Source organism: Nothoprocta perdicaria, unplaced genomic scaffold (genome assembly GCF_003342845.1).
Source record: "Nothoprocta perdicaria isolate Ctin4 unplaced genomic scaffold, notPer1 scaffold_1, whole genome shotgun sequence".
NCBI lineage: Eukaryota > Metazoa > Chordata > Aves > Tinamiformes > Tinamidae > Nothoprocta > Nothoprocta perdicaria.
The window spans coordinates 14,127,561-14,150,269 of record NW_020454093.1 but is presented as its reverse complement, the minus strand read 5'-3'; the positions used below and the strand labels follow the sequence as shown (position 1 = coordinate 14,150,269).

At 39.0% G+C, this 22,709-nt stretch overlaps 2 protein-coding genes across 2 annotated transcripts in view; one reads left to right on the top strand and one right to left on the bottom strand.

The window, feature by feature from the left end:
* NIPBL (NIPBL, cohesin loading factor) overlaps nucleotides 1-9,744 on the top strand; it is an 80,392-nt gene extending 70,648 nt beyond the window's left edge. Inside the window, exons 34-46 of the mRNA XM_026035670.1 lie at nucleotides 598-738; nucleotides 1,061-1,154; nucleotides 1,266-1,420; nucleotides 1,663-1,753; nucleotides 3,246-3,419; nucleotides 3,939-4,129; nucleotides 4,960-5,067; nucleotides 5,562-5,762; nucleotides 6,239-6,385; nucleotides 6,478-6,773; nucleotides 6,981-7,155; nucleotides 7,832-8,017; nucleotides 8,577-9,744. Of these exons, the coding sequence (XP_025891455.1) occupies nucleotides 598-738; nucleotides 1,061-1,154; nucleotides 1,266-1,420; nucleotides 1,663-1,753; nucleotides 3,246-3,419; nucleotides 3,939-4,129; nucleotides 4,960-5,067; nucleotides 5,562-5,762; nucleotides 6,239-6,385; nucleotides 6,478-6,773; nucleotides 6,981-7,155; nucleotides 7,832-8,017; nucleotides 8,577-8,942 (2,325 nt within the window). The 3' untranslated portion in view covers nucleotides 8,943-9,744. The remainder of the gene's footprint in view (nucleotides 1-597; nucleotides 739-1,060; nucleotides 1,155-1,265; nucleotides 1,421-1,662; nucleotides 1,754-3,245; nucleotides 3,420-3,938; nucleotides 4,130-4,959; nucleotides 5,068-5,561; nucleotides 5,763-6,238; nucleotides 6,386-6,477; nucleotides 6,774-6,980; nucleotides 7,156-7,831; nucleotides 8,018-8,576) is intronic.
* Nucleotides 9,745-20,941: 11,197 nt separating this feature from the next.
* CPLANE1 (ciliogenesis and planar polarity effector 1) overlaps nucleotides 20,942-22,709 on the bottom strand; it is a 44,350-nt gene continuing 42,582 nt past the window's right edge. The window contains exons 51-52 of the mRNA XM_026037931.1: nucleotides 21,825-21,994; nucleotides 20,942-21,487 (exon numbers count right to left, since the gene is read on the bottom strand). Of these exons, the coding sequence (XP_025893716.1) occupies nucleotides 21,347-21,487; nucleotides 21,825-21,994 (311 nt within the window). The 3' untranslated portion in view covers nucleotides 20,942-21,346. The remainder of the gene's footprint in view (nucleotides 21,488-21,824; nucleotides 21,995-22,709) is intronic.

Genomic DNA, 22,709 nt, shown 5'->3' with positions numbered 1-22,709 from the left:
GTGTCCCTATCTAGCAAGCACTTCAACAGCTTCTCATTATCTCTGCTGACCAAACCATATAGGAAAGGGCATCTGTTTGTTTACTTGCTGCAGCATCTCTAGGGGAGATGGGCTCTGTCAGTTTGGGGTTTATGTGGCTGGAGATGAATTGTGAAATTATTCACCACCCACTGGAGAAGTTATCCCAGGTGGGCAGCGAGTCTTATCAAAACCTCTCTGTAGGCTGCACATTTACAAAACTTGCATTGTCTGGAACATACTGATTATTTTAATAATCATATTATTAATAATCAGTTATTTTAATAATTATACATGTGTGCTTATTACTCTTTTATTCAAGCCCTGTCCAGACATAGGACAGCCTCACTAATGGGGACTCTTTGGTAGCTGTTACTTGTTTTCAGTGTGTGTCAAGCTTCAGTGTATGTCGGGAGTTCCTACATAATGTAATGTAGTGTCCCTGCATAGTGTAAGGTAATATCAGAGGGAACCTATTTAAATGTTCTTTTAAAACATTAATTTTTAATTTTACCTTTACCCAATACTGCAATGTGCCCTCAGGCAGCAGTGCTAACCCTGCAAATGCTGTTCTTCCAGACTCAGAATGATTTCATGGTGATCTGCAACGTTGCAAAGATCCTGGAGCTCGTAGTTCCACTAATGGAGCATCCCAGTGAGACCTTCCTTGCCACCATTGAGGAAGATCTCATGAAACTCATCATCAAATAYGGCATGACGGTAAAATTTCTTTCTTGCTGTTTCATTGCTGATATATCTGTTGAAAAATACAGTTTTCATTTAAAGAAATATTATATTCAGTATGAAGTTTATGCTGGCCATAGGACTGGTCATTTTTTATGGTTTGCCTGAGTGTGTAGGGAGTGTTGCTGTTTTTAATGACTATGAACTTGTGCAGGGCTTTTCAGAGCAGTCTGGGAGATGAGAATTGCACCTGTTWGGGCACTAGGTTCAATTTCATGTAGCTCTTTACATATATAACTTCAYAAAAATCTCAATTTTGACTTCTGAATAAATAATAAATTTGTTCTCTTGCTTCTAGGTTGTTCAGCATTGTGTCAGCTGTCTCGGGGCTGTTGTRAACAAGGTCACACAAAACTATAAGTTTGTGTGGGCCTGTTTTAATAGATACTATGGTAAGTAAAATCACAATGTGTGTTTGTCACTTTTAAGTTTCGTCACATGCAGGTTATCTTAGGGCTACACTGCAATTACYACACAGCTCATTAAAACTTTCCCTTCTCCAGGTGCACTTACCAAACTAAAAAGTCAACACCAAGAAGATCCCAACAGTACAATACTTACTGCCAATAAACCAGCACTTCTCAGATCACTTTTCACTGTTGGAGCATTATGTCGGCATTTTGATTTTGATCAGGAAGACTTTAAGGGTAACAGTAAGGTAAAATGCCATGTATTTACTCTCCAAGTTCTTACGTATTCATTCACATGAAAGCAGAGAATTCCTAGTCAGGCAAAGCTAGGTATTTTTGATAATGCTTATGATTTAGATTTTTAGTTCCACTAAACTTTCCAAAGGCTCTGCAGTAAGATTTTCTCYTTTATTACTTTTTATTCTTTTAAGAAATGAAAAACCTGTGCTTCATCTTCAAATACTTATTATTTTTGTTTCAATTTGCTCAGGTTAACATTAAGGATAAGGTACTTGAACTTCTGATGTATTTTACGAAGCACTCAGATGAAGAAGTACAGACAAAAGCCATTATTGGCCTCGGTAAGAATTACTAAAGCTTTTACTCTTCTACTATAGTAAAAATGCTTGCACTTTAGCAGGATGCCATATGTTGTGCTGTGGTGGTGGGGGGTGATCTTAAAGCAGAGTTTGTTGCATGTTTTATTAGAGAACTGACTATAGCAACATARTCCAAGGCTAGCAGCCTATTTCAGCAGCAGATTGGTTTTGCATGTGGATGTTTTTTGGATTTTTGTTCAAGTCTTCAGAAGCAGCAGATTCCTAAAGGAATGATGACTTTTTCTTCTCCAACTGGAAGTTTGTTGTAACTCCAGATCTTGCTTTTCAGCCCCCACAGCCTGGTTAAAAACAATGAGAAAATGAAAAGTGTTGAAAAGGTTTCAGGTGCTGTTCAGTGTCAGGGCAGATCTTCAGCTGGAGATTGTTAGGAGGCTGTCACAGCCTAAACGCTACAGTTCCTGTGTGGATTTGGGCCATATTTCAATTTTAAATAAGCTCTTTCAGGCAGTGCCTGAGACAGGGTCTCGGTGAGTTGCTGGGGTACATGTAGTGYGTTGAGCAGCTTCTATCTCGCTCATCTTCTTCTCAAGGACAAAAATTGCAATTTGGGAGGCTCTTGTTTGGTGGACAGGGCCTGGTTTATGGAAGAGTTCGCCATGGTTAGGGCTTAGTCCAGGGAAGGTTGTTCCCATGCGCTCGAGCTCACGGTGTTACTGTGCACAGGAACCTGCCTCCTCCAGCACCTGAAATCAGGGGGTCTTTGGATACAGTGTCGCCAGGTTAGGTTAGAAACCTCATGAAATAAATACTCCCCTGAGTGAGGATCAGCAGCTCTTTGGTGAGGATCAGGCAGCCGTAAATGCAGGTCAGGGTGTATCTTCCAACAGATGTAATCTTGGGAAGATCTCAGGCTTCAAGAGAAGGCTCTAGTAGGTGGCATACAAATAACAGCAGCAAGAGGTACAAAGTTTAGGATAGTGCATATTTATAAACACTTGTGGTATTTTATTACTCTTTCTACGTTTGCTTGGCCACCATGTGAGTAGCTCCTTACAGTTTTAGCAGGACTTTTTCTCCATATGTGTTGGAAATCAGCGGGGAACCTTTAGGGTTGTGGCAGCCTCGATGTGGTCCTGGCTGTGGCACCRGCCCTGCTGCGTCCTGTGCGTGCCCTGCGCTGCCTCCCCATCCCCATCTCCATGCTGGAGTGTTGCTGTGGCGGCTGCCGGGTGCCCTGTAAGCTTTGGGTGGTGTCTGCAGGGAAAGCAGGGCTGTCAGGGCTAGAAATGAGAAGAAACGGGCTCAGTCTCCAGTTGATTTCTGTTTTGCTCAAGTACTTGGGTATATTCAGGTTGACCAGAATCTTGTAAATCCGTGTTCTGCTGTGTCTGGGTTGCAGGTGCAGCATCTGAGTGAAAGACTGTGTTTTATTTCATACCTACGCTTGAGGCAGGACTTCAGAAAACATACCTGTGGTTTCCAGAAGATAACAAACCTTTTTTTATCCCTTCAGGATTTGCATTTATACAGCACCCAAGTTTAATGTTCGAGCAGGAAGTGAAGACTCTGTACAACAGCATTCTTTCAGATAAGAACTGTTCAGTAAACTTAAAAATCCAGGTGTTAAAAAATCTCCAGACCTACTTGCAGGAGGAGGATACACGGATGCAGCAGGCAGACAGAGACTGTAAGTTTGGGCTTTTCTCTGCTAGCGAGGAATGCAAGACTTGGTAGCATAAAATTGCCATTCATGTGAGCCGAGTCACTTAAGATTGTTGTCTAGTCAATAATATCTTAGAATAATGTATCTTAGAGTAATTATCAGAGATTAATTGTGTATATAGGTGTATTGAGAAGTGTAACTTAATATTTCACTTCAAAATTTAGAAATTCTGAATACATAGTTCTGTAATTATGGTAGTAAGTACTTTTCCCCAAACTGTTCTGTAAGGTTAATTTGCAGATACCATAAGAAATTGTCTAAAACAAAAAGCTTTATTTGGAAACAAGACTTAATAAGATCTTGTCCCTTTAGATTTTTGAAGTATGTTTTGCTCTTAGATTATTAATAAGTTTTGTGAATCCTAAATCCATTCTAAGCTAGCTGAAATAGTATTTTTCAAAGCCTAAAGACCAGTATGCATCGAATAGCAGCAAAGTAAGTGCCACTGTGACAAGCGTGCTGTTACTTTTCTCTTTTTTGCAGGGAAAAAAGTAGCAAAACAGGAAGACCTGAAAGAAATGGGTGATATTTCCTCAGGGATGAGTAGCTCCATCATGCAGCTGTATCTCAAACAGGTCCTTGAGGCTTTCTTTCACACCCAGTCCAATGTCCGCCACTTTGCTCTAAATGTCATCGCCCTGACATTAAATCAGGGGCTCATCCACCCTGTGCAGGTACGACAGCTTTTACGATGCCCGGTCTTGCTGCTCGGCCCTTTGGAGGGTGGGGGGCTGCCTGGGTGCATTTCCAGATCTTTCTGTCTGTCTGTCTGTCTGTCTTCCACCTCTGTTACGTAGTTTCCTATGGCAGCAAGGGACCTTTGCAGAAGACAAATTCTGAAATTTGGTTTGTGTTGATAAGGCAGCAGGAGTCCCCAGCTATTTTTTGTTCTCTACATGAAGACCCCAAAGTCCAGCTGGAGCCTGAAGGGCAGGGCCGAAGGCGGGCCGGACTTTGTGGCTCTTTTGTTGCACGTTTAACTGCCCGGCACGTGCTCAGCCTGTCTCCTTCCCTTGGTTCTCTGTGCTGAACTTGGTCAGCACCAAGTGTCCCCGTGTCCTCCAGACCGTGTGAAATTTCAGTCACCATCGGAAGTATCTCAAGTTGTCATCTCCACCATTTTTTGCTTATGTAATATTTTTATGWTTATTTTTGATGCCACAACTATTGTGCATCTCAAGTAACAAACGCTATTTATATATATTTTTAGTGAGATCTTTTGTAGGGTATCTGGGCTTCTGAGTTTGAGAGAGAAACTGGGAATGCCACCCAAAARCTTTTATCCTTATAAATCCTTACGATCCTTATAATGCTGCTTTGTCTTGTGCTTTGTATTAGTGTTTGCCAAAAAGCAGCRCAGTAGTAACTTGCATAGAGTCTTGTATTCCAGTTCCTGGAGTAGTTAGGAACAGAGCAAGAACGTTATAATAGGAACAAGGCAGAAGGAGGAGGGCGAGAGAGGTGGTGCAGAGACTCTGAATAACCATTTCCTTTGTTTTTCAAGTGTGTCCCGTACTTAATTGCTATGGGCACAGATCCAGAGTCCTCCATGCGAAACAAAGCTGACCAGCAGCTGGTGGAAATAGACAAGAAATATGCTGGCTTCATCCACGTAAGTAATTCTAATTGAAAGTTTTCATTAATATTGATTACGTGTTCTCTGATGGTTAAACGTGCCTCAGCTGCAAAAAGAGAGTAAAAAGCTACTGAGCAGTTGCCATGCACAGATGTAAAGGAGACCCCAGCTCCCTCCTGCATCTGGAGGTGGCTGCACAGAGGCCGGAGGGATGTGGGATGGGCTGAAACTAGAGCAGAAGCCCTGGAGCAAAGAAAAGCGGCCGGCGAGTTTAAGAAATGCGCAAAGGAACTGACTTTATGGTCTCTGCTACAAGCATTTGGAAGGTAAAMTTGAAGTGAACCCACACCTAGAAAGATAAAGAACAGCTAAAATATGAGCTAGCTGATTTTTTGTTGACTGGCAAAAACTGTGGATTTCTGGGATCTGYGTTTTTAAGTTTTCCACTAGAGAAATTGCCTTCCTTAGTTTTTCAGCTTTACAGTTGGAAAGCCACAATTCTGATAAAGCTGAATACTTCTGTGTTCCAGATGAAAGCAGTGGCTGGTATGAAGATGTCTTACCAGGTACAGCAGGCGATCAATACCTGCCCAAAGGACCCTGTCAGGGGCTTCCGCCACGATGAATCGTCCAGTGCTCTGTGCTCGCACCTCTACTCCATGATCCGCGGGAACCGCCAGCACAGAAGGGCCTTCCTCATCTCTCTGCTCAACCTCTTTGACGACACTGCAGTAAGCACCAACCTCAGGAGAGAGTTACACGCAGCAGCACGAGCTCAAATTCTCCTTTCCAAATGTTTTTGACATCATTATAACTTTATTCCCATACTTTATTCCCTTTGTAATGAAGTATTAAGCTATATTATGGAACATACTTGTTTACTTTTGCATCATTTCATTATCTTCCTATAGCCAGCTTGAATTTATCCAGAGAAAATGCATATGATTATTGTGAGTGTATATATGTATACACACACACACGTATGTGTGTATATATACATGTATGTATATACACACACACACAAAATATATTCAGCTTGACTAAAGTTTGCTTATGTACATTTTAACTAGCATGAGGTTAGAGGAGTTGCATGGGAACAAAATTGTAATAATATTTTTGCTGTAGACTATTAGAACACAGGTAACTATAAATCTGTAATATATTTGTATGTACACTCTGTAAAATGTTTTATTTTTTTACCTTGCAGAAAACGGAGGTGAATATGCTCTTGTACATAGCAGACAATCTAGCCTGTTTTCCTTATCAGACACAGGAAGAGCCACTCTTTATTATGCATCATATAGACATTACATTATCAGTCTCTGGTAGCAACCTACTACAGTCGTTTAAAGAGGTAAATGCATTTGTATCACTAGAGATCTTTGAGAAAGGCACACGCTAGTACTGGCCCTAATTCTGCACTCTGTTAACCGCTCTGTCTCGCAGTCCATGGTGAAAGACAAAAAAAAGGAAAGGAAGCCTCTGTCGGACGAGGAGAGCGGGAGCGAGAGCAACAGCAACAGTGAGAGTGAGAGCGAGGAGGAACCTTCCAAGCCTCGGCGGTTGCGGAAACGAGTAGACTCGGATTCAGATTCTGATGAAGAAAATGATATAAACGCTGTGATGAAATGTTTACCCGAAAATTCAGCTCCTTTAATTGAGTTTGCAAATGTCTCTCAAGGCATCTTATTACTTCTGATGCTGAAACAGCATTTAAAGAACCTCTGTGGATTCTCTGATAGGTAAGGACGACTGGGTGAGCTACCAGCTTTTGTAGCCTAGGGGGGGCCTTTGTCAGGATCAGCTGTGGAGGAATGTCCAAAGCTGTTGGTAACATAGAAATTCTCATTTAACTACATTAACTGCTTCTCTTGAAGATTTTAAATGTTCCTTCTAAAAATTGCTTTGGGTTCTCCTTCAAGTCTCTTCCCTTTGTTTTCTCTAAACAGTAAAATTCAGAAATATTCTCCRTCGGAGTCGGCAAAAGTTTATGATAAAGCGATAAACAGGAAGACAGGAGTGCATTTCCAYCCCAAACAAACTCTGGATTTTCTGCGGAGTGATATGGCTAATTCCAAGATCACTGAAGAAGTGAAGAGGAGTATAGTAAAACAATACCTAGATGTAAGTAAAATAGCACTGCAAAGTAAAAACTTYATTTATGTATTTATTTATTTTTAACACAGCATAGACTTGGAAAGAGACTGTGRTGAGTTACACGAGCGCTTCAAAATGCTGAGTTTGCGGTAACCTGTGTGATGTTCTTATAACTCCCAACTGCCTTTCAGGATGTGTAGCAAGATCATTGATAGTTCTATAACAAACGTAAATGCAGTAAGATTGATTTCAACTGAAGTATTTTCATCTGATGAAGTATTTCTAATTTCTTGTGTCAGTCATTTTATACCATTCCTGTAGCTTTTATCCAYTTGATCCTTCACTGCTTCCAGTCAGGAGCAGAGACTAGATCTACTAGATCTTTGTTTTCTACCTGGCAATTCTCTAAAACATGAACTAGAGAAGACTTTTTAACTGTGGGAAGAAAACTTTTAGATATCTATGAGATGCCTCTTACAGGAGGAAAATAAGGAGGTTGTAGAACAAAACAAAACACAGGCTGTCCTGCTTTGGAGTTGTCTGCCGTTTGTTTTATTCTGTTTCCTTATGTATCCATTTAGTTTTCCTTTTTTAAATATAGCATGGCATAAATCTGTTTTGAAAGTTACAATCTGGATGAATCGTTTTTTTGTTTGTTTGTTTTTGTTTTTTGTTTTTTTTTACTATATTCACACACATGTAGTTCAAGCTCCTAATGGAACATTTGGATCCTGACGAAGAGGAAGAAGATGGAGAGGTGTCAGCTAGCACAAATGCTCGAAACAAAGCAATTACCTCGCTGCTTGGAGGAGGCAGCCCTAAAAACAATGCAGCTGAGACAGAGGACGATGAGAGTGATGGGGAGGATAGAGGAGGAGGCACTTCAGGGGTGAGGCGGAGGAGGAGTCAACGTATTTCGCAGCGTATTACGTAAAATGATTTTTATGTGCTTATAAATGTCAGTCTATTATATTAAATGTACACCAAGTAATGTAATCCACATGAAAGAAAGCATTTTGTAGATAGAGATTCTCTACTTAACCGTTTATACAACTTTTGTAGAAAGTTTAACAGAAAAGACAATAAAAAAACAACCTAGAAAATGAGATTTATCCAGTATAAAAAGTTATTAATTTTCCTTTGGAATGTACTGTGTGTTATCCTTTTTATTGTTGCCAAGTTTTTATGTAGCTTTATGATTCATGTGTATATATAATTTTATATATCAATAAGAGATAAAGACACGGGTACAAATTAAGAGTATGTGGTTTTACAAGGATATGTTAACCCCTTGGCGCTGGCGGTCGCGGTGCGTCTCATTGCCGGCAATGGAATGTGTGCCGGGAAATCCCAACTCCCGGCGTCAAGGGATTAAAAGCAATAAAAGCAATAATTTCACTAAAGTTCTTTTGTGTAACACTTGGTCTTTTTTCCCCCCAATGTTTTAGTCATTGAGAAGGTCAAAACGAAATTCAGACTCTACGGAGTTGGCAGCACAGATGAATGAAAGTGTTGATGTCATGGATGTCATCGCTATTTGCTGTCCAAAGTACAAAGACCGACCACAAATTGCAAGAGTAGTGCAGAAAACCAGCAGTGGCTTCAGTGTTCAGTGGATGGCAGGCTCCTACAGTGGCTCCTGGACTGAGGCCAAGCGCCGTGATGGCCGCAAACTGGTGCCTTGGGTAGACACTATTAAAGAGTCAGACATTATTTACAAAAAAATTGCTCTAACGAGTGCTAATAAGCTGACTAATAAAGTGGTTCAGACTTTACGATCGCTGTATGCCGCCAAGGATGGAACTTCCAGCTAATGAATTTGTACATGCAGCCAAATTTACAGGATTTGAAATAACAGAAAAAACTTGAAATACCAACTTTCTGGCAAAAAAAAATCAGTTAAATGAAGAGTAAGAATGGAACCTGGGACGCAGGAAAAAAAGAAGGAAATGTTTGGTAAACATTTTTGTGGGAGCTTCCTTCGCTGTTGTGCAGCAGAAACTTCTCAGTTCATTTTTACTCCCACTGTATTATAGTTTAACAAAAATTGTTTATATCTTGAAAAAAACTTTCTGTTTAAAAAAAAAATAAACAAGTGAATGTTGGAAATTAGTCTGTTAATGTTCTTAATAAAGTGTTCTTGGAGTTTAACCTAGCAGCGGATGGCTTTCTTTAGCTTAGCCCAGTTTCCAGGGAAGCATTGTTTTTCCAGGCTGTAAAATGGCAGGATCTCCTGGATATATAATTTATTCTGTTGAGAAAAAAAAGAAAAAAAAAAAAAAAAGAAAAAAAAAGAGCATGCAGTATCTATGACCTATCTGCAGGAGGAGTTTTTGTAAATGTAGATTTTGATGTATTAGGTCACCCTGAAATAATACAAGAAAAGGGATCCCCAGCAAATCTGGTGGAACGAATACTGCAATAAATTTTTTTACTTCTCTTTGTTACTTGTCTGTTTCCATTTGAATTTCTTATTGTAAAGATCTGTTTAAATCCATTTATATTATTTTGCAGTCTTTTATGTAAAATTTACTATATCAGTGGTTTTCAAAACAAGACATAAAATATTGTTTATACAGTTTGTATAGGCTGACTTCTGAATAATTGGTATCTTTTTATTTTTATCCCTTAAAGGGTGTAAACACAAGTTAACTCCAGGGTTTTATTGTATCCTGCAATATTTAGTATTAACTATATGATTTAGCACTGTGCCAAACACATTTTCAAGAGTACATTTTGATATAAAAGAAACTATAGTTTATTCCTTGTATGCTTCAATTTCTTTCTAATGCTGTCCAAATGGTAATTTATGCTAGTTTAAATTTTGGGAAAGCTGAATGACTATTCTGCTTGGGCTAACCAGCCATGTATGCATTTCTCTGGGTTAATATATAGAGGTTTGTGTCAAAAGGAAGTAACTACCAGTATCTGAGGAGCGAGTGGGTATGAATCTGGGTAATTAATGCTACATTCCTTCACAAATGAATTTTTWAAAAAATGTTTGTATATTAGACTATTTTTTTTACTAATTGAAAGATGTTTTCACATTTTATACATTGCAAAAGATGCTGGTGAAAGCTTTTGGAAGCAGCAGCTTCAGTCGCGTTGCCACAAGCCTTTCATAAGCAGTTCTTTCTAGATAGTAACAAGAGAAGCAGAACAGAGAAAAACCTAAAACAGCTAAAACTTTTTAGGGGAGTATTAAACCCTGCTGTGTTTTTAAATGTATTTATCTAAAACAGGTGTTCCTCAATAAGTAAATCTTTCTTTTTATTATGTTTATTTTCTTTTACAAATTTAATTTATGGTAGGATGCTGTGTTTATGAAAGTAGCTTGCAGAATTCTAATACCCTCTCTGATTTGTGAGGAATAGTAACAGTATTCCAAAATATTCTCGTGTACAGAAAAAAACATTAAACTGAAATGATTAATAACTCCTCAGAATCTAGTTAGTACTTGTTGCTATGTGAAATGCCTTTTTGCTATTTCACCACTGGAATTTTTGTGAATGGAAGTATTTTCCCTCCTTTTTGCTTTACTGGTGATGCTGCTTTCTTCATTGTGCAAAAGGCCCCATCTGGGGCCAAAATGGATGCTGGAAAGGTAGGAATAAATGGAATCTGTAGAAAAAACAGGGAAATATTGTGCGTCTCAAGAGCAGCTTTTAGAGTGGGAATTTCCTAATTTGAGGATAAGGGGATTATGGCTTGTCACATGTTAGTTGTAAAACATATTGGAGATGCTTCACGAGGGAAAAGGGAGTTTTTTTTATTGGTCTGTTGGTCATTTCTGATGCTATTTATATTGAAGCATCATATTTTTAATAGGTAATGCAACCATTTGCTTGTTCATAAACAAAAGTGTTTTCATGGTCATGTGGCTTTCCCAATAGCAAAGAGTTTTAATTCAGTTTGGAATTTATTAAAATATCAGAAAAAAATATAATTAAACAAAAAAAAGTGTAAGCTTGTCTTAGTTGARAGGATTTGGACTATTGCTGTATTATGTGTTAGGCCAGAGGGCTGTTGGCTATATAGACTTAAAAAAATGATTATAGAATGGAATAAGATTCTCATTAGAGTTGAGTTTTCCCCCTCTAGTGCTATTCCTGATTCACAGTAATATCTAGTTTGTTTGGCCTATGGACAGATGCTTTCCTGTTGCATTTAGATTGCTTGCTGTGAAAGAGAAGGGCAGCAGAGGCTGGTTTTGGAGAAGGAGCTCCAGGGAGCTCTGCATCCCACAGGCTTCTCAGTCCCAGCCTGGAAGGGGCTGCCTGGGGCTGCCCCATCCCCAGGGCCGCCTCTGGGCAGCAACTGCGGGTTTTGCACCCTGGCCTGGGCCGAGATTGCCTTGTCTGGTGTTAAAGAGAAAAGGGAAAAACGCCCTGCTGCAGTGCAGTAAATGATACAGTAGCAGAATGTTACTCCTTTCTTTCCACGTAGCTTTGTAAGTTTGTGGGTTTTTTTTTTTGTTTTGTTTTGTTTTGTTTTTGTTTTTGTTTGTTTGCTGCATGGCTGTAGATTTTTACATACAAAGCTGTAACACCTATTGAGTTTTTTGTTACTTTGTTCTTACTGCTGTTTTCCTGCTTGGAATGTGTGTTCTGTATGTGAAAGCTTGTTGAGGTAACTTACATAACAAAGGGATATTGTCAAGCTTTTAAGATTAACGCTAGCCATATTGTACTTTTTAAGAAAACACAGATACTTCCACAATCTAAATGAGAATGAGATGATTATTTTTAATCTTCCACTTCAGTACTGTAAAATTGCAGAATAATTTTTGAGTATTTTCATGATCTGCAGCTGTAAAAGATCACAATAGTTTTCTGACAAGACTTTTAATTACAGATAAGTATTTTTTTAAATGATTCAGTAATGCTCTTTTGTATTTTTGAGGTTCCCTATTGTGCTTATATTAACTACTCTGACGTGTATGAAATTAGATGTGGGCAATGTTCAGCTTAAGTATTATAGTGAGGTGTGGCTGTTAAAAAACTATTTGAAATTTTGAAGTGCAAGTCAAAATTTAGCATTTGTTTTGATGTTGTAATGTCACCAGTGAGAGTATTGTTAATGTAGAATAATTGGGTTGTGCTAAACATCAGCTAGGACAAAAACCTTATAGCTCTGGAGAAACTGTTGAAAGTATTTGCGACTCGTGATCCCAGGAAAGGTTGTGACTCACTTGATGCTAGTTACGGAGCAGGATGTTCTCCTAAATGCAGATACCAATATTCCATATTAATGAGCATATGGATTTAATTGATCCTTGCTGTAAAGCTCGCACTCGGGTTTTAGCTCGGAGCCCAGACATGGATTCTTGGAGCTGAATCCAAATAAATTCCTAGTGCTTTTTTGTCCTCCCCCCCCCGCCCCCCCCCCTGTGGGCCCATCACTCCTCAATCTCCTAGAATAAAAATAGAGCTCCAGGTGTTACATTCTAGTTTGCTTCCAGTCACTGCAGAGCCACACTGTAATCACACAGGCATCTCCATATCCCTCAGAGAAACTGTCATCTTATCTTTAAAGTACTGAGTTGTAATGGGTGAGTTTTTAATGTAAGTAGCAAGTTTTTAGTTTTCATGGTTCCTTGACTAAACATTAAAGTGTTATTGTTATATAAAAATAAATTCATAGTATTTTCCTATTTCATTTATTTAAAATAAATGTTTCAAGAGCTCAGTGTGGACCCTTGCAAAGCGYAGTTTGCAGGTGCTTATCCCGGGATGCACGTGGTGCTGGGGTCGGTGCTGTCTCCCCTTGTGCCCCGAGCCTCCCCACAGCTCCTGCAAGCCCGGAGCAGCCGCTCCGAGGAACTTGGGATTCCCATTGGATTTTTGTACACAATATTGCTAGTTCCCACTTTTGGACTTCCCTTTATAGGAAACCCTTCTTTTCCAATGGCATATCAGGAGCAGTTCTCACCAGTATTTGGGTGGCTGCAGCCACGGCTTGCAGAGCCCCAGCTGGGATGGGTCTCGTGCAGCCTTCTCCTTCTCAAGGCCCATAGAGTTTACAGGAGTGGAAGGAAATAACGTATTTAGTGTCACCAAGAGGACCTGACCTCTGTAGCCTGTTTTGGAGGGGGGAGAGGGTGGAGGAGGTTGGGGGACTCCCGTGCCATGGGGAACATGGTTACTTTGGGCCACCACCTTGCGTTACAGTGACGGGGCGTGCGGCCAGGCCGGCCGGCCGCCTGGGGCRGTACGAGGACGTCGCAGTCACCGCGCTGCCCTGGGCACAGCTCGTGGCTCGGGGGCCAGGATCTCTCAGTATTTCAGTGACTACTGGAAGTCTCATTTTGAAAGAGAGTGTCTCTGTAGCTGTACTTGCAAAGCTCTGTTGAAAGGCTCATATTTTTCTTCTGAAAACAAGCGTCCTGGTTTTAGATTGTTCCTAAAAGGCTCTAATAGTGATTTACTTGATTATTATTAATATATTTTCTCTTTTCCTTTTGTGGTTGACTATCAAGCAAGGTTACTCCTTAGGTATTTGTAATGTAGTCTCTGTGTTTTGTGTGTGTAAACATGCACACAGATAGTGGTGGGGAGGGTCAGTCAGTTCATTRTAGCGGCACTGTCTTCTTTCCCTTTCCAAATACAGTTTCTGAGTTTATTTTACCTGCTCCTATTTGGCAATAGCCCATCCCATTATAGTACCCTATAAAAATTAAGGCAGGATATGGGAAGCATCCCATGTCTGCCACTTCAGTTCATTTGCTTTGAGAAATTATATAAGGGACCTTCTGTTTCTTTCTAATCTTACCTTCAAAAGCACAGGTTCCCGATTTACACTTGCCTGGGACAACAGCCTTGTTTATGCTTTTACGTAAATAATAGGAACTGAACTGTACTTACGTTCCTGTATGCCAGAAATACCTGTGTAGTTGAAGAACCCAGTGGCTTCCTGCTTAGCCTACCCCAGTTGTGTGATGATGGGTTTCAGTTCCTCGAGCGCAGCCCGTGCGATGCCTTCCTGCAGATCCGGACAGCGCTGCGTGGGCTCCATACAAACACAACGTGGACTCAGGTAATACCAAGGTCTGTATGATCTGATTGCTGCTCATCTTTACTTGCTATCCAAAATGACTAGCTGGGGAAGAAAGTAACAGTTGTTGGGCATTTTATAAAATTACTATTTAGGACCACTCAATAGCAAGTTTGAAAACTTTTTTCTTAATAATTTTAAATTGAGAGTTTTTTCAAACTCAGCATTGGTGGTAACTGGTTAAACATGTGCCCAGTTGTCACAGAATGCTGGCAAACATGTACCAGATCTCAGGAAAGACAGAAAAAGTTTGTGCCTTAAAAGATTTCTTCCTCCAAAAGGTCTGACTGTTACGTTCTCAATAGATCTACTGCGTTGTAAAACTAAACAACTGCAAAGAAAGGGAGGGACTATTTTCCAAGCAACTGGAGAGGCCCTTTGCCCCTGGAACTGACGGGGCAGRAGTGGTAACCAAGTCTGTGTCCAGCCTTCTTTAGTCGCCCATGCCAGATTCAGTTGGTTTTCCAGATCCGAAAGTGTGGGTGTTTGTGTGATTCAGGAACATTCCTCCTGAGGACCTGAGCTGATGCCTTCTCCCTCGTGCCTTACCTGCTGCTGTGCAGTATGATTTCAAGAGCAAGTTCCAGGATGTACTGTTTGGGTTATAGCTGTTAATAAATATTCCTTTTCCTTACAGAGTTTTTCAAACTGCCATGCATAATTCAGTCTCTGTACTGGTTACAGTGCAAATGCAATTCCTTGATTGTTTTGAAAGCTGTGTAAGTTTCTTACACAGTAAGACAGTCCTATACTTAAATGTCCTGTTTTCCATCTTCAGAAGACAAGATCCTGATCTTGAGGAGCCTAGGAAGCACAGAAAATACTTATCTCTCCTTGTATATTCCCCATAAATGGCATCTACTTCTTTTTCTTTTTTGAGGCATTATTTTTAGAAATATTTCTAAAATATTTCAAAATATTTCTAAAAATAACATCTCATAAAAATAATATTTTTAAATATATGTCTGTGTATATAGAATGTATATGTAAGATATATATAATGTATATATTAATAATATATATGTATACCCTGTATACGTATTACCATATGTATACCTTAGATTATCTTACATCATACGTCTTGACATTTCTTCAGTAGTTTCTGAGTTAAATGTCTCAGATGGAGACACAGACTTCTGAAATGTAAAATATGAAGATGTGCATCTAGAGATAACTGATGGTAATTAAAATGGTAAGTACCATTTTCTTTTTGTGGCTTCCTTAATTACTAAGATTTTATATTAAAAAGGAAGGATTGTTTTAGTAGCTTTTCAATTATATAGTGCTGTCTTCTATTTCTCAGGGGAGGTATGGGGCATGGCGGGGGTTGGCGTGTTTTTCTTTGCATTTTTGACGTTCTGGAAAGTACTGACTGAAGCTGGCAAATACTAAGATATAAAATGGGTGAAAATAAAGTAGAAAATATTAAAATATATTACTTCATACTTCAATTTAGACCCCAAATGATGGGTCCCAAAAATATTACTCTGCTTTAGGAAATTGAAAATAGCTGGTACCACTTCATTCTAGCATCTAGCACACTTCATTTAGCATTTCTAAAAATTTATCCCACTAGAATCTTAACTGTGTTCTTTTTAAAGCTATTTTTTATTCAATTTCTCATTTTTCTATTAAGCCCTTCTATGTATATAATATTAGGAGATTATATACCATTTATTTCCTAAATTTTTCTTCTCTGCACTACAGTATGTGTTTTCATAACTATTTGATATGTTTTCTTTTCTCCAGCTGATCTCTTTCAAACTTAAACACTTTGTCTTATGTTCAATACTGTTTAGTTAATAATCCGATAATTCTGAAATTCTCCCACAAAAACMAGACTCTATCCTAGTATTAATCGATCCTTTTCCTTCCTCTGTATCTCTATCCAGCAGATGCCTGGAAAATTTTCTTAGCGTGGATACAGCTCTATGTTCCTAACAGATTTTGACCTCCCCTTGCTCCCAAGAAAGGAGATCAATTACCAGTTGACCAATTACATCAGCATTTTGGGCAAAAACACGCTGCTTCAACCAACTTACAAGAGGTGATTTTACAGGTAATAAATTTTAATATAGAGAATGTCATTTGTGTGTTGTTTGCTCCCAAGACAAGGTAGTGTACAATATAGGATCTGTTTTTCATTGGTGAACTTGTTTTGGCCTGATCCAGGTGAAATCATCACTCATCATGGTCTCCCTGTTATGTTTTCAGAGGAAGAAGAGGTTGGGGCTASAGACCCTGTCCCTATGCCCTAAAACTGCCTTTTGTGGTTTCAAGCTTCACAAGGAGGGATGGGAAACCTTGGACGTGCCYCAATCTGCTGTGTCCCTGGTAGCTTGGAATCTACTCTGCTGCTGGACTCATGTTATCTCCCTTATCAGGCATAGTGGTGCAGCCATCTACCGAGACTTGAGGATTTTCAGGCAATTCTGAATTGCGTTTTTGTCAGCACAGCATTACCCAAGGAGCTTGTATCTCGCTTCTCTAAGTATCCCAACCTTTCACGCAAGCTTCAGCACACATTATTTGCTGCTTTGAGATAGTCGCAAACAAGGAATCCTTTCTGTTAACCCCCTGGACAACGGGAGGAAGATGTTTCAAGACTAACTTTAAAGAAACCTGCTCTCTCATCTTGCTGGCGAGTAGGTGAGATTATGATTTGCATCCCTGTCTCCCTGGTGATAAAAAGTGCATTTAGAATCAAGATGTTTATCAACCCTTGGAACTGCTCGACCTGTGGAAGCTCACAGCTGGACAGAATGATTCAGCTGCATTTTACACAGAAGAGCTTCTACTCATGGCATCGTGACACTGTGGACTCTTTTGCATCCAATAAAATAGAAATGACAGGTCATCACTTATGAAAAGGACAAAAAAAAAAAATCCATGATAAATTCATGCACCAGTCTTAAGAGCATCTTTTTTTCTTCAGATCCCAGTCAAGATGGATCTTTTCTCTCCCTTTTGAGCAGGCTTCTCGTGCTGCTGCTGCTACCTGATCCCTGGTCCTTTCATCCTGGCAGTTTACCTTTAAGGACACAACTTCAAGAAGCACGAAAGCCATTGAAGTCTTTTATCTACAGCTTTCTTGGCTACAAGGGGTAAGAGAGTAGCAACTGGTATCTGGTTATGGAGGGGCTTGCCGAGCAAGAAATTGCTATCTTGTGGGTATTAAATACTGTTCTTGTTTTTAAATATTTAAGATAATTTAAGGGGAGGAGATTAATATCCTGGTAACCCGTAGGGACATAAGCAGCTGATTTCATAAGCTAGTGGATATTTCCCATTGAAGATGACTTTGAAGAAAGTAAAAGGAAAACTAAGAAAAACAATAAGCCAAAGCCCAAAGKGTATGAAACCACCTCACCTGAGAGCCTACCTGGTGAGTAGAGGTCTGGTCAAACACTGCATGTTGGGGCCCTGTCTATTGTACCTTGAACCAAAGATGACTTTGTTCAAGGGCAGTTTTGTTTCAAACCACGGTCAGCTTTACAGAAACTTTCCATTTGTAGCCCTTCATTCTAAAAACATGATCCTGCAGCAGCTGTTGAATTGCCAAAACTTTTTACATTGAGCTGATGAAAGAAAAAATTATTGTTTATTTTCTTGAGGCAGCAGTACTTTCATTACTTGGAAGCTTTGCTTTCCTTCCTTTTGAAAACAAAACAAAAAAATGACTTTTCTTTGCAGCAACATAAATTGGCAAGGCAACAGTTTCTAAAGCATCAAATCTATGATTATTTAACAACTAATTTTGAAAGAGGGTTCACCTGGGGGTTTTGAGGAACTCTCTTGGATGTGACTTTTTGGAGAGATTGCAGTGCGCTCTGTTTATAAAATGCAATTTTAAGTATAACTGGATTAATTTGGGCTTCCTTCCTCCATCTACTATTTCTGTGGTGTTCACCATGTGTGCCAAGCTGCCYTATTCCTAATTTGGCTCACTGATGTTTATGTAAAGTTGTTAGGCATGAGTTAGTAAATACATGTATTTCTATGCAAACATTTTGAAATACTAGCCTGGGTATTGCTGGTCAGAGTAATGACATTTAATGTTTGTGAAGGGGAAATGTGTTTATTTTTCTGCTTCCCACTAGGCATATTAGCAAATGAGGAAACCAGTGTATAAAGGAAACTTACTTTACGTTTGGATTCTCTGCCTCCTCTTTCTGTGTTGAAAAAARCCTTTCTATATTTAACTTGCAACAGTGGTACCTGTAAACAAAAGCAAGCAAATGGATAAATTATAATGAAACAAATWTTTAGCCTTATTTTTAGGCTAAAGGGTGGGTGAGGGAGGTGGAAAAAAAAAATCACATGAACCAATACAGTGTATGGATTACTAGACTTTCTGGTCCTTAGTTCTTTTTCTTCTGATATATTGTATATATTTTGTAGTTACCAACTTCCTTGGTGTTTTCCCAAGTTCCAGCATCTGGAGTCTGGTGTTTGGTGAGAATCTTAAGCCTTTTGAAGGTGAGCATTAGTTTTTCTTTCAGCTTTGCAAAATACGTAAAAAGCTTTGATCACAAAAAGCTCTAACATAATAAGGCAATTAAAATGTATAGCACAGCTAAAATAAATATCCCATTGGAGTGATGTGGAATGGAAAGGTCTCCCTATGCATGCCATTCTTGGTAGTGAAAAGGTGAAAACAGCCTCTGAGCTGTAGAGAGGGGCTGCTCTGTGATGGGCTTTGCAAATACATTTGCAGTTGCATTTCAAACAGAAATCTTTACACAGACCGCAGAGAAAGAATACTTCTCGATTTGTTTCTAAAATAATGCTWGGAGTTGGATTCAAGGTTTTTGGCTTACTAAGGTTGTGGGCTTTGAGTTGCCTTTAGCGAGTGGCAGTAGAGSGAAAGAGTCTGCTCTGCTCAGCAGAAGCCTACATTTCATCTCTGCTTTTAAAGGGGGCATCAAAGAGACAGTGCAACAGAACTTGCCTCGAGTCTGTGGGATCGGGTGAGGAGGTAGCTCCTCACGATCCTATTTCTACACTAGTAAGAGCACTTTTTCATACTGCTGTGATTCTGTAGTGGATCTTTGCCCAGCTACTCGCTTCCATGTCTCATGCAGAGGGRAAGTTTTGAATGCCATGGCTGGGAAGGCTTTCAGCTGCTTCTCTGCCCTTGCTTTAGTGATTTGCAGCGCTGTGAACAAGAGATTAGAGGAAGGAGTTTTTTTCTCCCCTGAAATAATAATATGAATAGCTCATAAACTTTTTTTTTTCCTTTTAGCACCTGAAGATATCTGGCTTGACGAAAGTTGGTAAGCTACTTTATTCAACCCTTAATTTACTTAATCCATTAATACCTGAGTGTTCTGTCCCTCTAGGCTCTACAGTATGTATTAACAACTAAGATAAGATAAATGAAAAGAGAATATAAAAATCCTTCAAACATCAACATCCTCCTTATAAGTAGAATCCTTATGCCTTGTTTCTGTATTTTTCTTGCTTAACTTATTTGAACATTTTTGTTATCAGATAGTTACTGGCAAGGTCTGTGAATTCCTTACAACTAACTTTAGCAGGATATTTTATAGGATTTTATAAGATAGCAGGTATGCTGTCTTGGTAACTTGTATAAGCCACCTGCCATGGATCCTACCACATTTGTTATCTTCACTCTTGTGTGGAGTTTATATATATTTATTGTATTTATATRAGCATAGGTATTTATATATGTATTAACATATAATGATTGTAATACTGTAATTTGCATAAGAAGCAAATGGGTCAGATGCTGGGTCTGATACTGTTTTCCATCCTACCATCAATGCTTGTGTATTTCATGAGCCTTTTAGGAGACAGTTAACAAGAAACTGTGTGGTTTCTGATTTTTTCTCTCTTCCTATTCTCAGATTTTTCAAACTTTGCTTAATTAGAATTCTCCAGATTTTCTCCATCAAGAACCAAAGGTACTTACTGAGGATATCTTTGCTGGATGAGAAGGCAGATAAAGACTGTGAGTAGAAATCCCCTTTGAAAGCTTTGGTCTGGCTCTTTGAAAGCACTTGCTCTTTTCATCTGCAGATGCTCAGTGCTAGTACTGGCTCAGTCGTGCTCTCTGGCCATTCCTGTGGGACAATCTCATGCAGCTCTAACAGGATTGCTAAAAATACATAGCCATTTTTGACCTCCAAATCTACAGAAACTGGATATGCTACCATGATATGTCTGCAATCCTATTAAAGGCTCTCTCTGAAAGATATTTCAGGGTGTTTGCCAAGAAGCTTTCTGAAAAGAACAAAAATTAATTTTGTTAACTTACAGTATTGACTGCCAGCAATTAACCATATGAACTTAACATATTTCCATTTAAAAACTCAAATTTCTTCACTATAAGAATAAAAATAAGTGTTCTTGGGAAAGCGTCACCTGGATCAGCTCAGGTTATTAATAGCTTGTGGCCACTGAACATAGAGGATATTTTTAAAAACATCTGGGAGCTGCTAGGAGAGCTCTGTCAAGAAAGCATTACATACTATGGATGAATAGCAGGTTTTTTTCTTCACCTCAAGAACTTAATCCTTAGTATCTGATTGTCCTGACAAGAGTCTGTATTTACTTTATTGCTGCTTGACTGTTTATAYTTCTTCCAACCTTCAAACTGTCAAAATGTTTTTAACTTCTCTGAACTATTGTACAAAGTAAGTTGGATTTAAAATAGTAGAGGAGTGACACATGTACAGGAACAGTAGAACTCGGCAATAACAATGCTGTGTGTATGTAATCATTTTACAGCAAAAAATAATAAACTCACTTTTATTAAATCAGTTTTTCACAACTGTTCAGTTACAAAATTCACTCCAAAAAAGATGTTACATGTTAATTAGGTAAAATAGCTGTGTAGTGCTCTTAAAAGAGACAAAAACTATACATAGGAGGGGTGAAACAGCTGGTGCAGAGGTTCTTTTTTACAATCATGGGYTTGCATTTATCACCTATACTTGGTTACTGATGAGCTGAAATCAAATTACATGTTAAAAAAATTGAGCCTTATCCAGGTAAGTGTGAAAGCAGAAAGACRTTCTGTGCTGTTTATGATGATAACCAGTAAAAGTTCAATCTTTTAAATGGGACAGTGATTATGAAAATTAACAAAATTAAGCACTGGTAATTGCTTTGAAGAAGCACAATGGTACAGAAATTTTGTTCACTTGTCTTCCACATCTGCTACCATAGCCTCAATTGCGCTCCAGTCCAGTTTGCTGAGGATACTTCCTGTGCTCTCAGAGACACCATCCGTATCATTAACGTCGAGRGGAGAGAAACTAGCAGGATGAAGTGCAGAAGCCTAATGGAAGAAGAGAAGAGGAGTTGAATCACAGTGCAGGTAAGTGCAGCCAGCAGAAATGTTCAYGCTCATTTCAAACATGTCCTAGTAAATATCTATCTGCTCATTTTGCAAAAAATGAAAGTYATCTTCTTCTTTACACACTTTCTACAGTGTTTGCCGCCTGTTACTGTTTCTGTTTGTCAGAAAAAAGATGCATTTGCAATGTCTCCAAGAATTACATCATAATTTCCCTCTGCATCTATCCCACCCATTCACTTCAAAACATAGCATAAATTAACATAGGATGAGTGTTACATGATGGCTATCGGATCATTCCTTGAATTATTAATTTTACCTGAAACAAGGAGTCGTGAGTATCATGAAGTATTCTTTGGATTTCATCAGGCACACTCCAAGGACTTACTACATCTYGTTCAGTCTCATGATCAAGATCTTCAGTTTGCACTGCAGCAGCAACAGGTAAAAGCTTTTGTTTTGCTGTTCTGCTGGTTCTGTTCTCAGCAACTGATAAAGAAAACAAGTCAATCATAACACTGTAAAATTTTGGCTGCTTTATTGTTCTAAGGGTCTTGAAATTTCCCAAGAACAAAAGAGCAAGGTTTTAAGGATTGAGGCTAAATGTAAATTACTGATGTCAGCATCCCCTGTTATATTGATGAGGAGTGTGGCTGGAGAATGCTGCAGGTCCCTTCCTGAATGGTCTTCTCAGGGCAGGATAGAAAGTGGAAAGGGGCTCTGCAAGGTGCCAACAGCATCCAGCTCTTGTAGTGGGGGCATATCCAAAAGGGAGCTACCTCAGGAGTAATTCTGACAGCGGAGTAAAACTACATCAATCCTGGATTCCAAAATCCACATGGTTCTTAGAAGGTTTGAAACTTTAGTGAACCCCTTAGGTTACTCTGGAAAAACACAGTGATGTGAAACAGCGATAGGTTGATCTGTATTTTTTAAAATTATTTAAAAAAAAATAAGTGTGGAAARGAAGAGAAGAGTGGTTGTCCGCAGGTGTAAAGTTGATTCAGGAAAAAGTCTCTCCCTTTCTTGTGTTGCCAATTTCAATTCATTTTGCTAGCCAAGCAGCATCTCTCATTATGCCACTACTAAAATAATTCTGCTGCAAGGGAAGATGAAATCAACCTGTATTATTTCCTAAATTTCAGATTGATTATTTCTGCAATCTTTTYCTGTCTGATTCAGAAGTTCTACTTTTATAATCAAG